Here is a 16,240-nt window from a genome sequence, read left to right as displayed (position 1 = left end):
TCTTAATCCTTGCATCCCTAAGACTACCTCTGTATCTGCACTTATGGCTGTCTTGAAATAATCAAGGACAGTGTTCCAGATCTCTTGCAATGGTTTCTTCCCATCCAATTATGTCCAGGCCCTCATTTAAGCCCTTAGCTTATGCCCAAATTTCAATCATGGCCCTTCACTCCATTGTGCTCAGTTCAGTTTTTAGCAAGGTTCTCACATTGCTTGTGTCGAACCTAAATAGAATAGTTTACATCTGTTTACAAGACTTTGAGTTAATAGAATCTGTGAAAGATAATCAAAAGCTTAAGGGAAGGAACTTTTGAAAGGTTGGATATTAAAAGTTACAAAAGGTAGCAGTTATCTGTGCAGCAAGTACTTGATTTGAAATATATGATCCTTGAACACACTTTCAGGTAGTTTTTATTAAGTTGCAACAATAGTCTAAAATACAAGTGTAAGATATTATTATAATACAACACAAAATGTAATACCCAGTAATTGTGAAGGTTCACTTCGTCTAAAATACCTGCTTTGGTCCAAGCGATGACTGGAGTTGGATTACCTTCAGCTGCACAGTCAAAGTCTACAGTATGTCCCTCAATGACTACCTGGTCCTTGGGAGTGACTGTGAATCTAGGGGGAGCTGGATATAATAAAATGTAGTGATTAGCATTGAATATTATCAGCAGATAAATGTGGCAAAAATGTATTAAATAAAGATAAACTCCCATATTGCAGCATTTCTTTAGGTTTATATAAACTTAATGAAGCATTGCAGCTATAAATAAAACATGACATTCCATCCATCTGTGCAGTGTATCTGATCACAGATAAATTAATGCACACCTGAAGACTGATCAGACATCACTTAATTATTACAGAGTTGACAGCAATACAAGTTATTAGAATTGGCTATAAATAATATTGCAGTTGCACAGTCATTTCACACAGTGCTCTAATTAATGTACTAACACTTACTCGTATTAATCTGTCCAACATCATCAATGTTATTTGGCAACTCATATATTTAAATGCATTTGGTGTTAGAGTAAGGCCTAGATTTATTCTGGACCCATCAAAGAAATGGTAGGTTAGGATTTCTGCCTGCCCACATGATCCCACCACTCCATTTTCCTTATGAGGGATGGGGGGCTAACATCGTATGCAGGCTAGGTTTAAAGTGAGAATCTTGCTCCCGAATGGTTCTCTTCACTAGGAGGAAGGAAAATTGGATTTAACTACAGCAGTACACTTCTGCAGCTTAAAGAGCCAGGAGCACAACATTTCCATTACTATGGCAGAAGGTGGATCAACATCGAAAGGGCCTGCAATTGACAAAACCTCAATTTTCTGAAGCTCTGTTGAAGGTCATATTGGTAGAAATAAGGGCAAGAAGAGAAAGGCCTTTTGAAACACTGGAAAGGAGATCCTAGTAAAAGGAGGTTCAGGAAGTTTGGAGGAAGGTGGCTAAGGTAGTCAGTGCCACCTCAACCATCCCACACACAGTTATTCAGTGCCATAAATGTTTCAATGACCTCATCAGGTTGGCCAAGGTAAGTGAATGCATAAGTATCCTTTCAGATGGAACCATGACTCAATTTTGCACCACTGCAGTGTAAAATAAGTGATAAATGAAACTGTTATCAAGCACAATGTACCACTCTCCAAAACACCACTACTTCGACCCATTTGTGGCCACGCATCCCTCTCCGATCATTCCACTGACCCATATCAAATTTCTTGCAGTGTTTGAGTGAAAAGTGAAGAAATTGCTACATTGCCAGCCCCTGAAAGAATTATTACAATGGAATGTCTGCCTACACTTGGGTGAAATTAATATTGTGAATTAGTCAGCTGCCTGTCTACATCTTTATGTTCTTTGCACAGAATGAAAGGCAAAGAAGTGGAGGAACGGAAACCAACAAGACCCTGAGTAGATATGAGGAGGAAGCTTTACAACTCCAGGGTTTACACACTAAGGAGGCGGTGGGAGATGGAGAACAACTGACAGGATAAGGTTTGTAATGGGAATTGATCACTTACAGTACTGAGAGATTCAGATTACTTGAAAGGCCTCCTTTCATTGCTCAGTCATATTTATTAAAGAAAGAAAGAACGAACGATCGAAAGAACAAAAGAAAGAAAGGACTTGCATTTATATAGCGCCTTTCATGACTTCAAAACGTCCCAAAGAACTTTACAGCCAATGAAGTATTTTTTGAAGTGTAGTCACTATTGTAATGTAGGAAACGCGGCAGCCAATTTGCACACAGCAAGTTCCCACAAACAACAATTTGATATTGACCAGATGTTGATTGAGGGATAACTATTGGCTAGGACTTCAGGGATAATTCTCCTGTTCTTCTTCAAAATAGTGCCGTGGGATTTTTACATCCACCTAAGAGAGCAGACGGGGCCTCAGTTTAATGTCTCATCTGAAATACAAAACCTCCAACAGTGCAGCACTCGTTCAGCACTGCACTGGAGTGTCAGCCTAGATTTTATCCTCACATTTGTGGAGTGTGACTTGAGCCCACAACTTTACAAATGATACAAAATGGGAGGAAAAGCAATGTGTGAGGAGAACACAAAAAATCTGCAAAAGGACATAGACAGGCTAAGTGAGTGGGCAAAGATTTGGCAGATAGAGTATAATGTTGGAAAGTTTGAGGTCATGAATTTTGGCAGAAAAAAAATCAAAGAGCAAATTATTATTTAAATGGAGAAAGATTGCAAAGTGCTGTAGTACAGTGGGACCTGGGGGTAATTGTGCATGAAATACAATAGGTTAGTATGCAGATACAGCAAGTGATCAGGTAGGTCAATAAAATCTTGGCCTTTATTGCAAAGGGAATGGAGTATAAAAGCAGGGAAGTCTTGTTACAGTTGCACAGGGTATTGGTGAGACCACACCTGGAATACTGCGTGCAGTTTTGCTTTCCATATTTACGAAAGGATATACTCGCTTTGGAGGCATTGAAAGTTGGCATGTAGGTACAGCAGGCGGTGAAGAAGACAAATAGCATGTTGGCCTTCATAGCTAGGGGATTTGAGTGTAGGAGCAGGGGAGTCTTACATCAGTTGTACAGCGCCTTGATGAGGCCTCACCTGGAATATTGTGTTCAGTTTTGGTATCCTAATCTGAGGAAGGACATTCTTGCTATTGAGGGAGTGCAGCAAAGGTTCAACAGACTGATTCCCGGCGTGGCAGGACTGACATATGAGGAGAGACTGGATCGACTGGGCCTGTATTCACTGGAGTTTAGAAACATAGATACATCGAAAATAGGTACAGGAGTAGGTCATTCGGCCCTTCGAGCCTGCACCGCCATTCAATGAGTTCATGGCTTAACATGCAACTTCAGTACCCCATTCCTGCTTTCTCGCCATACCCCTTGATCCCCCTAGTAGTAAGGACTACATCTAACTCCTTTTTGAATATATTTAGTGAATTGGCCTCAACAACTTTCTGTGGTAGAGAATTCCACAGGTTCACTACTCTCTGGGTGAAGAAGTTTCTCCTCATCTCGGTCCTAAATGCCTTACCCCTTATCCTTAGACTGTGACCCCTGGTTCTGGACTTCCCCAACATTGGGAACATTCTTCCTGCATCTAACCTGTCCAAACCCGTCAGAATCTTTAACGTTTCTATCAGATCCCCTCTCATTCTTCTGAACTCCAGTGAATACAAGCCCAGTTGATCCAGTCTTTCTTGATATGTCAGTCCCGCCATCCCGGGAATCAGTCTGGTGAACCTTCGCTGCACTTGCGCAATAGCAAGAATGTCCTTCCTCAAGTTAGGAGACCAAAACTGTACACAATACTCCAGGTGTGGCCTCACCAAGGCCCTGTACAACTGTAGTAACACCTCCCTGCCCCTGTACTCAAATCCCCTCGCTATGAAGGCCAACATGCCATTTGCTTTCTTAACCGCCTGCTGTACCTGCATGCTAACCTTCAATGACTGATGTAGCATGACACCCAGGTCTCTTTGCACCTCCCCTTTTCCTAATCTGTCACCATTCAGATAATAGTCTGTCTCTCTGTTTTTACCACCAAAGTGGATAACCTCACATTTATCCACATTATACTTCATCTGCCATGCATTTGCCCACTCACCTAACCTATCCAAGTCACTCTGCAGCCTCATAGCATCCTCCTCGCAGCTCACACTGCCACCCAACTTAGTGTCATCCGCAAATTTGGAGATACTACATTTAATCCCCTCGTCTAAATCATTAATGTACAATGTAAACAGCTGGGGCCCCAGCACAGAACCTTGCGGTACCCCACTAGTCACTGCCTGCCATTCCGAAAAGTACCCATTTACTCCTACTCTTTGCTCCCTGTCTGCCAACCAGTTCTCAATCCACGTCAGCACACTAGCCCCAATCCCATGTGCTTTAACTTGCACATTAATCTCTTGTGTGGGACCTTGTCGAAAGCCTTCTGAAAGTCCAAATACATCACATCAACTGGTCCTCCCTTGTCCACTCTACTGGAAACATCCTCAAAAAATTCCAGAAGATTTGTCAAGCATGATTTCCCTTTCACAAATCCACGCTGACTTGAATCTGTCATGTCACCTCTTTCCAAATGCGCTGCTATGACATCCTTAATAATTGATTCCATCATTTTACCCACCACCAATGTCAAGCTGACCGGTCTATAATTCCCTGTTTTCTCTCTCCCTCCTGTTTTAAAAGGTGGGGTTACATTGGCTCCCCTCCATTCCGTAAGAACTGATCCAGAGTCTATGGAATGTTGGAAAATGACTGTCAATGCATCCGCTATTTCCAAGCCACCTCCTTAAGTACTCTGGGATGCAGTCCATCAGGCCCTGGGGATTTATCGGCCTTCAATCCCATCAACTTCCCCAACACAATTTCCCGACTAATAAGGATTTCCCTCAGTTCCTCCTTCTTACTAGACCCTCTGACCCCTTTTATATCCGGAAGGTTGTTTGTGTCCTCCTTACTGAATACCGAACCAAAGTACTTGTTCAATTGGTCTGCCATTTCTTTGTTCCCCATTATGACTTCCCCTGATTCTGACTGCAGGGGACCTACATTTGTCTTTACTAAACTTTTTCTCTTTACATATCTATAGAAGCTTTTGCAGTCCATCTTAATGTTCCCTGCAAGCTTCTTCTCGTACTCTATTTTCCCTGCCCTAATCAAACCCTTTGTCCTCTGCTGAGTTCTAAATTTCTCCCAGTCCTCGGGTTCGCTGCTATTTCTGGCCAATTTGTATGCCACTTCCTTGGCTTTAATACTATCCCTGATTTCCCTTGATAGCCACGGTTGAGCCACCTTCCCTTTTTAATTTTTATGCCAGACAGGGATGTACAATTGTTGTAGTTCATCCATGCGGTCTCTAAATCTAAATATCTGCCATTGCCCATCAACAGTCAACCCCTTAAGTATCATTCGCCAATCTATCCTAGCCAATTCACGCCTCATACCTTCAAAGTTACCCTTCTTTAAGTTCTGGACCATGGTCTCTGAATTAACTGTTTTATTCTCCATCCTAATGTAGAATTCCACCATATTATGGGTCACTCTTCCCCAATGGGCCTCGCACAACAAGATTGCTAATTAATCCTCTCTCATTACACAACACCCAGTCTAAGATGGCCTCCCCCCTAGTTGGTTCCTCGACATATTGGTCTAGACAACCATCCCTTATGCACTCCAGGAAATGCTCCTCCACCGTATTGCTTCCAGTTTGGTTCACCCAATGTATATGCATATTAAAGTCACCTTTGATAACTGCTGTACCTTTCTTGCATGCACCACTAATTTCCTGTTTGATGCCCTCCCCAACATCACTACTACTGTTTGGAGGTCTGTACACAACTCCCACTAATGTTTTTTGCCCTTTGGTGTTCTGCAGCTCTACCCATATAGATTCCACATCATCCAAGCTAATGTCCTTCCTAACTATTGCATTAATCTCCTCTTTAACCAGCAATGCTACCCCACCTCCTTTTCCTTTTATTCTATCCTTCCTGAATGTTGAAAACCTTTGGATGTTGAGTTCCCAGCCCTGATCATCCTGGAGCCACGTCTCTGTAATCCCAATCACATCATATCTGTTAACATCTATTTGCACAGTTAATTCATCCACCTTATTACGGATACTCCTTGCATTAAGACACAAAGCCTTCAGGCTTGTTTTTTTAACACACTTTGTCCTTTTAGAATTATGATGTAGTGCGACCCTTTTTGTTTCTTGCCTTTGTTTACTCGGCCTTCCACTATTGCTTTTTGCCTTTCTACCATCTGTTTCTGACTCCATATTACTTTGCCCTGTCTCGCTGCATAGGTTCCCATCCCCCTGCCATATTAGTTTAAACATTCCCGAACTGCATTAGCAAATGTTACCCCTAGGACTTCAGTTCCAGTCCTGCCCAAGTGCAGACCATCCCTTTTGTACAGGTCCCACTTCCCCCAGAACTAGTTCCAATGTCCCAGGAATTTGAATCCCTCCCTCTTGCACCACTGCTCAAGCCACGTATTTATTCTAACTCTCCTGCTCCCTCTACTCTGATTGGCACATGGCACTGGTAGCAATCCAGAGATTATGACCTTTGAGGTCCTACTTTTTAATTTAACTCCTAGCTCCCTAAATTCAGTTAAGCGTGAAGTGTAAAGCGTGGCAGTTTCTAGCATATCTGCCATTGAAATGTCGGATCCTGTGCATGTTGTCATACACAATCTGTACATTGTGGAACTAGAAGCCCTGGTACTATCTAATGGGCTGCATTCTCTATAATGTTGCCTGGCTGTCCTTTGCTCCATCCATTGCTGCTCCTGCTCATCATCCATGATATTGGCATACGAGTGTATGCCCATCTGGAATGCGATACTTGCTCCTGAGAAGCTCTCACTGTTGGCTAGTGTGTGGTGATGGTTAAATATTCTTGGTGGTCTGAACTTCCAGCAGACACAGAGCTGCTGGGCAATGGTAGGATAGATTTATCACAGCAGCCGATTACTGTGTATATGATTTCTGATTAAAACACCAAGTGGTGCTCACTGAAGTTATTAATGGCAGACACAAAAGCAGTGAGCAACTGACCTGTTCCTCATGGATGCTCCCTATTGACTTCAGAATTACGTGGGACAGGTAACTGCAGTACAGTTACAAATGAGACCATCTCACAGGTTCATGCAAAAGACACCATGGGACTATTTTTTTCTGTGCGCAAATTGGCTGCTGTGTTTTCCAACGTTACAACAGTTATTACACTTCTATGAAGTACTTCATTCGATGTAAAGTGCTTGGGGACATCCTGAGGTCGTGAAAGGCGCTACTGAAATGCAAATTATTTCTCTCTTAATGGCTTCATCTACCTTCACTCGCATGTTCATTTAGAAAATCATAATACAGTCAAGCAGAATCAGCATGGTTTTATGAAAGGGAAATCATGTTTGACAAATTTGCTGGAGTTTTTTGAGGATGCAACGAGCAGGGTAGATAAAGGGGAACCAGTAGGTGTCATGTATTTAGATTTCCAGAAGGCTTTCGATAAGGTGCCACATAAAAGGTAACTGCACAAGATAAGAGCTCATGGGGTTGGGGGTAATATATTAGCATGGATAGAGGATTGGCTAACTAACAGAAAACAGAATGTCGGGATAAATGGATTGTTTTCGGGTTGGCAAACTGTAACTGGTGGGGTGCCACAGGGATCAGTGCTTGGGCCTCAACTATTTACAATCTACATTAATAACTTGCAGAAGGGACCGAGTGTAATGTAACAACATTTTCTGATGACAAAAAGATAGGTGGGAAAGCAAGTTGTGAGGAGGATGCAAAGAATCTGAAAAGAGATATAGACAGGCTAAGTGAGTGGGCAAACATTTAGCAGATGGAATATAATGTGGGAAAATGTGAGGTTATCCACTTTGGTAGGAAAAATAAAAAAGCAAATTAATATTTAAATTGGGAGAGATTACAAAATTATGCAGTACAGAGGGACCTGGGAGTCTTTGTACATGAAACACAAAATGTTAGCATGCAGGTACAGCAAGTAATTAGGAAGGCAAATGGAATATTGGCTTTTATTGCAAAGGGGATGAAGTATAAAAGTAGGCAAGTCCTGCTAAAACTGTAAAGGGCATTGGTGAGACCACACCTGGAGTATTGCGAACAATTTTGATCTGCTTGTTTAAGGAGGGATATATTTGCATTGCAGGCAGTTCAGAGAAGGTTCACGAGGTTGATCCCTGAGATGAAGGGGTTGTCTTATGAAGAAAGGTTGAACAGTTTGGACCTATGGGGCCCAAATTTGGTGGACCGCCCAATTCTCGGCAGTCTCGTGGTGGCTGGTCAATCTTCACTGCTCGGTACCGCTGGGGCGGAGTGCTGGCAAAATTGGTCCAACGGTCCCGAGCAGAGCGTCAGCGGAGTGCGATGGACTGTCTGCTCCGGCGATGCAAGGTACGTTGTCTGGGACTCGGGACTCTTTGGGTCCCGAGTTCTGCGCACGCGCGCTCTTCCATCGACCTCCATCCCCACACCCCCCCATCCCCCGAGAGGAGCAGTCCGGAGGCCAGAGACTGCCGACGTTGGATCGCAGGTAAGTGTCTCCAGGTACGTTTAGATTTGTAATTGTTTTGTGCCGTGTTTTCGATTTATTTATAATACTTATATTGTTATATATTTATTTATTTTCATGTTTTTCGGGGGGAGTGGAATAGATCTCTGGGGGCAGATTAGATCTCTGGGGGGGAGGACTAGATCTCTGGGGGTGGGATTAGATCTCTGGGGGGATTAGATCTCTCTGGGAGATTAGATCTCTGGGGGGGACTAAATCACTGGGGGAATTAGATCTCTGGGGGGAGGATTGATCGCTGGGGGGGACTAGATCCCTGGGGGTGAGATTAGATCTCTGGGGGGATTAGATCTCTCTGGGGGGATTAGATCTCTCTGTGGGGATTAGATCTCTCTGGGGGATTAGATCTCTGGGGGGGCAGGACTAGATCGCTGGGGGGGGAGGACGAGGCCGTGAGAGAAATAGATCGCTGGAGGGAGGAATAGATCGCTGCTGGGGCGGGGCGGGGCGGGGGAGGGGGAGGAACATTGTAGTTTACATACCGCCGTCATACCATCGGCATAAAACCACCTTTTTTCAGACGGTGTGCAGCTCTGGTGGTATGTCGGGGCTATGCTACCAATGTTGGACTTTTGGCCGGTCTGTAGGGTGCTCCATGTGGGCGGATGGTATGCATACTGCCCGGCGAAATGTCACTGATTAATTTCCCGCTGGGCGGTATTTGGGCGGTATGTAGGTATTATTTGATCAATTTCGCGATTTTGGGTGGTATGTTGGTGGTCCGTGGGCGGTATGCGGCGGTATGTCCACCAATTTTGGCCCCATTATTATTATCTGAATGGTGACAGATTAGTAAAAGGGGAGATGCAACGAGACCTGGGTGTCATGTTACATGAGTCATTGAAAGTTGGCATGCAGGTACAGCAGGCAGTAAAGAAAGCAAGTGGCATGTTGGCCTTCATAGTGAGAGGATTTGAGTATAGGAGCAGGGAAGTCTTGCTGCAGTTGTACAGGGCCTTGGTGAGACCACACGTTGAGTATTGTCTGCAGTTTTGGTGTCCTAATCTGAGGAAGGACTTTCTTGCTATTGAGGGAGTGCAGCGAAGGTTCACCAGACTGATTCCCAGGATGGCAGGACTGACATATGAAGAAAGACTGGATCGACTAGGCTTATATTCACTGGAATTTAGAAGAATGAGAGGGGATCTCATGGAAGCATATAAAATTCTGACCGGATTGGACAGGTTAGATGCAGGAAGAATGTTCCCGATGTTGGGGAAGTCCAGAACCAGGGGTCACAATCTAAGGATAAGGGGTAAGCTATCTAGGACCGAGATGAGGAGAAACGTTTTCACCCAGAGAATTGTGAACCTATGGAATTCTCTACCACAGAAAGTTGTTGAGTCCAGTTCATTGCATATATTCAAAAGGGACTTAAGTGTGGCCCTTACAGCTAAAGGGATCAGGGGGTATGGAAAGAAGGCAGGAGTGGGGTACTGAAGTTGCGTGATCAGCCATGATCATATTGAATGCTGGTGCAGGCTCGAAGGGCCGAATGGCCTGCTCCTGCACCTATTTTCTATGTTTCTATACTCATTGGAGTTTAGAAGAATGTGAGGTGATCATACTGAAATGTATAAGATTCTGAGGGGGCTTGACAGGGTAGATGCAGAGAGGATGCTTCCCCTGGTGGGGTATCTAGAACTAGGGGGCATAGTTTCAGAATAAGGGGTCGCCCATTTAAAATGTAAATGAGGAGGAATTTCTTCTCTCAAAGGGGCGTGAATCTTTGGAATTTTCTATGCCAGAGAGCTGTGGCGGCTAGGTCAACGAATATATTTACGGTGAAGATAGACAGCTTTTTGAATGATATGGGAGTCAAGAGTTATGGGGAGCGGGCAGGGAAGTGGAGTTGAGGCCAAGATCAGATCAGCCATGATCTTATTGAATGGCGGAGAAGGCTCGAGGGGCGAAATGGCCTACTCCTGCTCCTATTTCTTATATTCTTATGTTCACAGAATGACACATTTATAGCACAGGAGGCCGCTTTGGAGAGATCCTTAGAAAGGTCGATGGGAGGAACAAAGACTGGTTGTGTGATGAGGAAATGACATTGTGGATGATTGCAAACTATCACATGAGAAAAGGCCCAGGTCCTAAAGTTCTAAAGGTTTGGAAAATAAAGGTTTGAAAAGCAGTGCTGGTAGTTCTTCCTACTCAAATATGAACCCTTGAAATGGAATCTTTATTGTGCAGATAACTACTAAATTAATAAATGGCCAAACAAACGGAGAGCTGATTGTCAAAAAAGTTTCAGTGAGGTGCTTGGTCATTACCCGACAGGGTACCAGTACAGTGCCAGGTATTAGAATGGTGCAACTCCTAAAGAATAAATGCCAAGTGGACATAAAGTAAATATCAACTGAGTCCCAAGGTATGGTACAAATTCAAGAGAATGCAGGTAAAACACTAGGTGAGTCAAAAGTGAAGGAGGAAACTATTATTCCAAAGGGGAAAAAAAGATTATTCAGTGCAGAGTTCCTTTATGGGACAAATAATCACAACTGATTTAGCTCTGCCTCAGAATGTTAATGCAGACCAGAGATCAGGCTCAATGCCTTTACCCAGTAAATCATCTGTAACACAACATAGACCAAGTATTAATGCATTTACTCAGTAAAAAATGGGGTAATCAGGACAGAGCAGGGATTGGTGCCGTAACCCGTAGGATATGCGGCACATTCTTTGTTCTAGTCCTATTCAGGTACCCTCCATCACCTCTTTTTCCAGTGCATTGATGACTGCATCAGTGGCATTTCCTGCTCTCGCCCCGAACTGGAAAATTTCATCAACTTTGTTTCCAATTTCCACCCTTCCCTCGCCCTTACATGGTCCATCTCTGACTCTTCCCTTCTCTTCCTCGACTTCTCTATCTTCATTTCTGGGGTTAGACTATTGACCAATGTCCACTATAAGCCCACTGATGCCCACAGCTACCTTGACTGCACTTTCGCCCACCTGACTTGCTGTAAGGTCTGTATTCGCTGCTCATGATACGGTCTCCTTTACAGTGCGGAGACCAAACGCAAATTGGGTGATCGCTTTGCGGAACACCTCCCTCCGTTCAGGCCGCAGGTATGACCCTGAGGTTCCAGTCACTTATCATTTTAATCCTCCGCCTTACTCCCACTCTGACCTCTTTGTCTTCGGCCTCCTTCACTGTTCTAATGGAGCTCAACATAAGCTCAAGGAACAGCATCTCATCTTTCGATTAAGCACTTTACAGACTTCTGCACTCAACATCAAGTTCAATAATTTCAGATTATAACCTCTGCCATAACCCAATTTCTTCAGAGAGCAGCTGTTGTTAATGATTCTACTATTTCCATTGACAGCTCTTTTTGATCCATCTTTTGTTTCTTTACTGGTCCCATTTCCTTTTGCCTCGCTCCATCATCTCTTTTGTCATTTAATCTCTCCTGCCTTCCAGCCGACACAGATCTTCCCTTTTGTTCTTTCGTCCCCTGCCCCTTCGCCTGCCTCTGTACTTGTTTAAACCGTGTTACAGCTCTAACATTTTTCAGTTCTGACGAAAGGTTATCAACCTTGAAACATTAACTCTGTTTCTCTCTGATGCTGCCTGACCTGCTGAGTATTTTCTGTTTTTATTTCAGTTTTCCAGCATCTGCAGTATTTTGATTTTGTAAAATAGAAATGGAACTGCCTAAAATATTTAAGAGAATAAATAAAACATCGAAAGTGATAGTAAATCATCAGGAATCTTGATTGTTACCACATTATTTATTTTCAATTAGTTCTGAACGTCAGTAGTTTAATGGTCATGAAAGCTCCTTCCCATGGTTGCCAGCCTGCTTTGTATGTGAAAATTTCTTGCCAATAAAATAAATTACATTGATTAAAAATTATTTCCTGAATGAAGGTGTGAGGATCGATGGAAGAATATTTATTTGTGTTTTGATAGGTGATGGACTGTCTGGTTGCTGAATTGGAAATAATATTTTGTGTATCTTTGCAGGTTTGCAAGGAAGATTTAACAATCCTTATTTTCAGAACTCTATTATTGTCCACAGTAGGTTATTGTGTTCTTATTGCTCAAATACATTTGTCTACAGGGGAAGCAGTATACAGTATCTGTTATATGTAGCGATTTATTTCAAGCACAGAAATACTCTTCCGTTTTCTTTTGTGAAAAATATATTTTAGCATTTATATTTTCTAGACAATAGAACTGTTATTCAGATTTCTACCCATTGAGTCAGGCATTTTTAAGTGAGAAAGTGAGTCTAAAGTATGATACAATTCTTTTGATGGCTTATAGAGTACATGAAACAAATTGCCGTAGACTGATGAGCCAAATCCCAATCTGACTTGATTGAAACAAGCTGTTCAGACCACAAGTGGTGAGAGATGTGTTCAACTTCAAATAATAAAAGATTTATTGGTGTTAGATTTAATAGCTTTCTTCTTTTTAACGGTATAAGTTTGCACAACTTAATGGAGTGTTTGAGCCTGGTACAATCCTTTCTGTCACGCATTACAACTTTGCAACTCACACACATTAGATTTCAGAATTATCACCGATCTTACTTGTCTTGTATATGGTTCGCCAATAATGTAAACCATGTATAAGGCAATGCCCCTATTTTCCAGCTGATAAAAATCTATCACCGATGTATAAGACGTACCTTCAGTCACCGCATGGAATTTGAATTTAGTACACAATGATTGCTCATCGTGATCCACCACTGTACTGATATAAAGCCAGAGACCAGGAGCCCAAGAAAGGGCAACAGCAGAGTGGGAGTCCGAGAGCAGGAGTGCTCCTCCTGACTCCACATTGACCCTGTAGGCTGCTACCAGCCACCAATTGCCACCCTTCCTGAACACACTGTGGTCATGGTGTTGATGACCCATCTGGCTAACTTTCGTCGACTTTAAGTCTAGCATATTGCCTCGAGGCATGATAGGTACCCCCAGCACACCGGGGCACATCCTGATAATGCACGATGACCAATTCTGTGTGGTTCTTTTGCACATCTGTTTCTGCACGACAGTTGTTGCCATTCTGGGATTGTGCCCGAATTTGGGTGCGAACCAATAACTTTGCTTTTTATTTATAACTGACTGTTTTTTTCTTTGTCCTGCATTATTCATTACATTTCTATAAATCATTTGGAATGACAGGCCAAGCAGTTTAGTTGTGGTGATTCCACAAACAACTGCTAGAAATGCACTGACATAAAGAAGACAGATATAGTCAATTCTAACTAGATTTGGAAATGCATTTTAATCTCACATTTTTGTTATTTATAAAAAAATCTATAGCAAGATGGTAATGGGTTTCTGGCCAGATGTTCCTGCAATGACGAGATTGGCAAATCACACATTCAGAGCCAATCTAAGTGCCGAAGTGATGGCATATTCATCAATCGGAGCCGCAGGACACAAGAACATAAGAAATAGGAGGAGGAGAAGGCCCCAAGGCCCCTCGAGCCTGCTCTGCTCCGCCATTCAATCAGATCATGGCCAATCATCGACCTCAACTCCACTTTCCCGGCCAATCTCCATATCCCTTTATTCCCCTAGACTCCAAAATTCTATCTATTTCAACCTTGAATATATTCAGAGACTCAGCATCCACAGCCCACTGGGGCAGAGAATTTCAAAGATTCACAACTCTCTGAGTGAATAAATTCCTCCTCATCTCTGTCTTAAATGGCCTACCCCTTATCCTGAGACTGTGTCCCCTAGTTCTAGACACTCCAGCCAGAGGAAACAACCTCTCAGTATCTACCCTGTCAATCCCCTTCAGAATATTGTATGTTTCAATGAGATCACCTCTCATTTTTCTAAACTCCAGAGAGTATAGGCCCATACTATACAATCTCTCAGCATAAGACAGCCTGCTCATCCCAGGAATCAATCTTATGAACCTCCGTTGTACTGCCTACAAGGCAAGTATATCCTTTCTTAGATAAGGAGACCAAAACTGTGCACAGTACTCGACATGTGGTCTCACCAAGGCCCTGTACAATTGTAGCAAGACTTACTTACTCATATAGTCCCAACCCCCTTGCAATAAAGGACAGCATGCCATTTGCCTTCTTTATTGCTTGCTGTACCAGCATGCTAGGTTTCTGTGTTTTTTTGCACAATGACACCCGAATCTCTCTCAACATCAACATTTAAAAGTTTCTCACCATTTAAAATTATTCTTCCTACCAAAGTGAATAACCTCAGATTTCCCCACATTATACTCCAGCTACCACCTTACTGCCACTCACTTAGTCTATCTATATTCCTTTGCAGACAATTTGTTTTCACCTCAGAGCTTACTGTCCCACCTCATCCATCATAGGCAGTACCTCGAAATCGAGGAAGACTTGCTTCCACTCTAAAAGTGAGTTCTCAGGTGACTGTATAGTCCAATATGGGAATTACAGTCTCTGTCACAGGTGGGACAGACAGTGGTTGAAGGAAAGGGTGGGTGGGTTGTCTGGTTTTCCGCTCGCTCCTTCCGCTGTCCTCATTTGCTTTCAGCATGTTCTCGACGACGAGACTCGAGGTGCTCAGTGCCCTCCCAGATGCTCTTCCTCCACTTAGGGCGGGCTTGGGCCAGGGATTCCCAGGTGCCAGTGGGGATGTTGCACTTTATCAAAGAGGCTTTGAGGGTGTCCTTGAAACATTTCCTCTGCCCACCTGGGCTCGCTTGCTGTGTAGGAGTTCCGAGTAGAGCGCTTGCTTTGGGAGTCTGTGTCGGGCATGCAGACGTTGTGGTTTGCCCAATGGAGCTGGTCGAGTGTGGTCAGTGCTTCGATTCTGGGGATGTTGGCCTGATCGAGAACACTGATGTTGGTGCGTCTATCCTCCCAGTTGAGGCAGCGCTGGTGGTACTTCTCCAGCATTTTGAGGTGTCTACTGTATATGGTCCACGTCTCTGAGCCATACAGGAGGGCGGGTATCACTACTGCACTGTAGACCATAAGCCAGATTTGAGGTCCTGGTCTGCAAACACTTTATTCCTCAGGCAACCGAAGGCTGCGCTGACACACTGGAGGCGGCGTTGGACCTCGTCATTGATGTCTGCCCTTGTTGATAGTAGGCTACCGAGGTATGGAAAGTGGCCCACGTTGTCCAAGGCTGCGCCATGGATTTTGATGACTGGGGGGCAGTGCTGTGAGGCGGAGTCAGGTTGGTGGAGGACCTTTGTCTTACGGATGTTTAGTGTAAGGCCCATGCTTTCGTATGCCTCGGTGAAGATGTTGATGATGGTTTGGAGTTCGGCGTCTGAATGTGCGCAGACACAAGCATCGTCCGCGTACTGTAGTTCGATGACAGAGGATGGGAAAGACCTTGGATCTAGCCTGGAGGCGACGAAGGTTGAACAGCTTCCCATTGGTTCTATAGTTTAGTTCCATTCCAGCGGGGAGTTTGTTGAGAATGAGATGGAACATTGCAGTGAGGAAGTTCAAAAAGGACGTTGGCATGATGATGCAGTCCTGTTTGACCCAGGTCCAGACGTGGATTGGGTCTGTGGTGGATCTGCTGGTCAGGATCATGGCTTGCACGTCATCGGGATGAGGCAGAGGATGGTGACAAACTTTTGGGGTTGCCGAAACGTAGGAGGATGCTCCATAGTCCCTCATGGTTGACAGTGTCAAAGGC

General features: G+C 43.7%; 1 protein-coding gene across 1 annotated transcript in view; it reads right to left on the bottom strand.

The window, feature by feature from the left end:
* Positions 1–16,240, bottom strand: part of LOC139275249 (peroxidasin homolog) — an 813,818-nt gene that overhangs the window by 146,107 nt on the left and 651,471 nt on the right. Inside the window, exon 11 of the mRNA XM_070892453.1 lies at positions 518–634. Within this exon, the coding sequence (XP_070748554.1) occupies positions 518–634 (117 nt within the window). The remainder of the gene's footprint in view (positions 1–517; positions 635–16,240) is intronic.

This window comes from Pristiophorus japonicus, chromosome 1 (assembly GCF_044704955.1).
Source record: "Pristiophorus japonicus isolate sPriJap1 chromosome 1, sPriJap1.hap1, whole genome shotgun sequence".
Taxonomy (NCBI): Eukaryota; Metazoa; Chordata; class Chondrichthyes; family Pristiophoridae; genus Pristiophorus; species Pristiophorus japonicus.
This window is presented reverse-complemented; position numbering and strand designations above follow the sequence as displayed.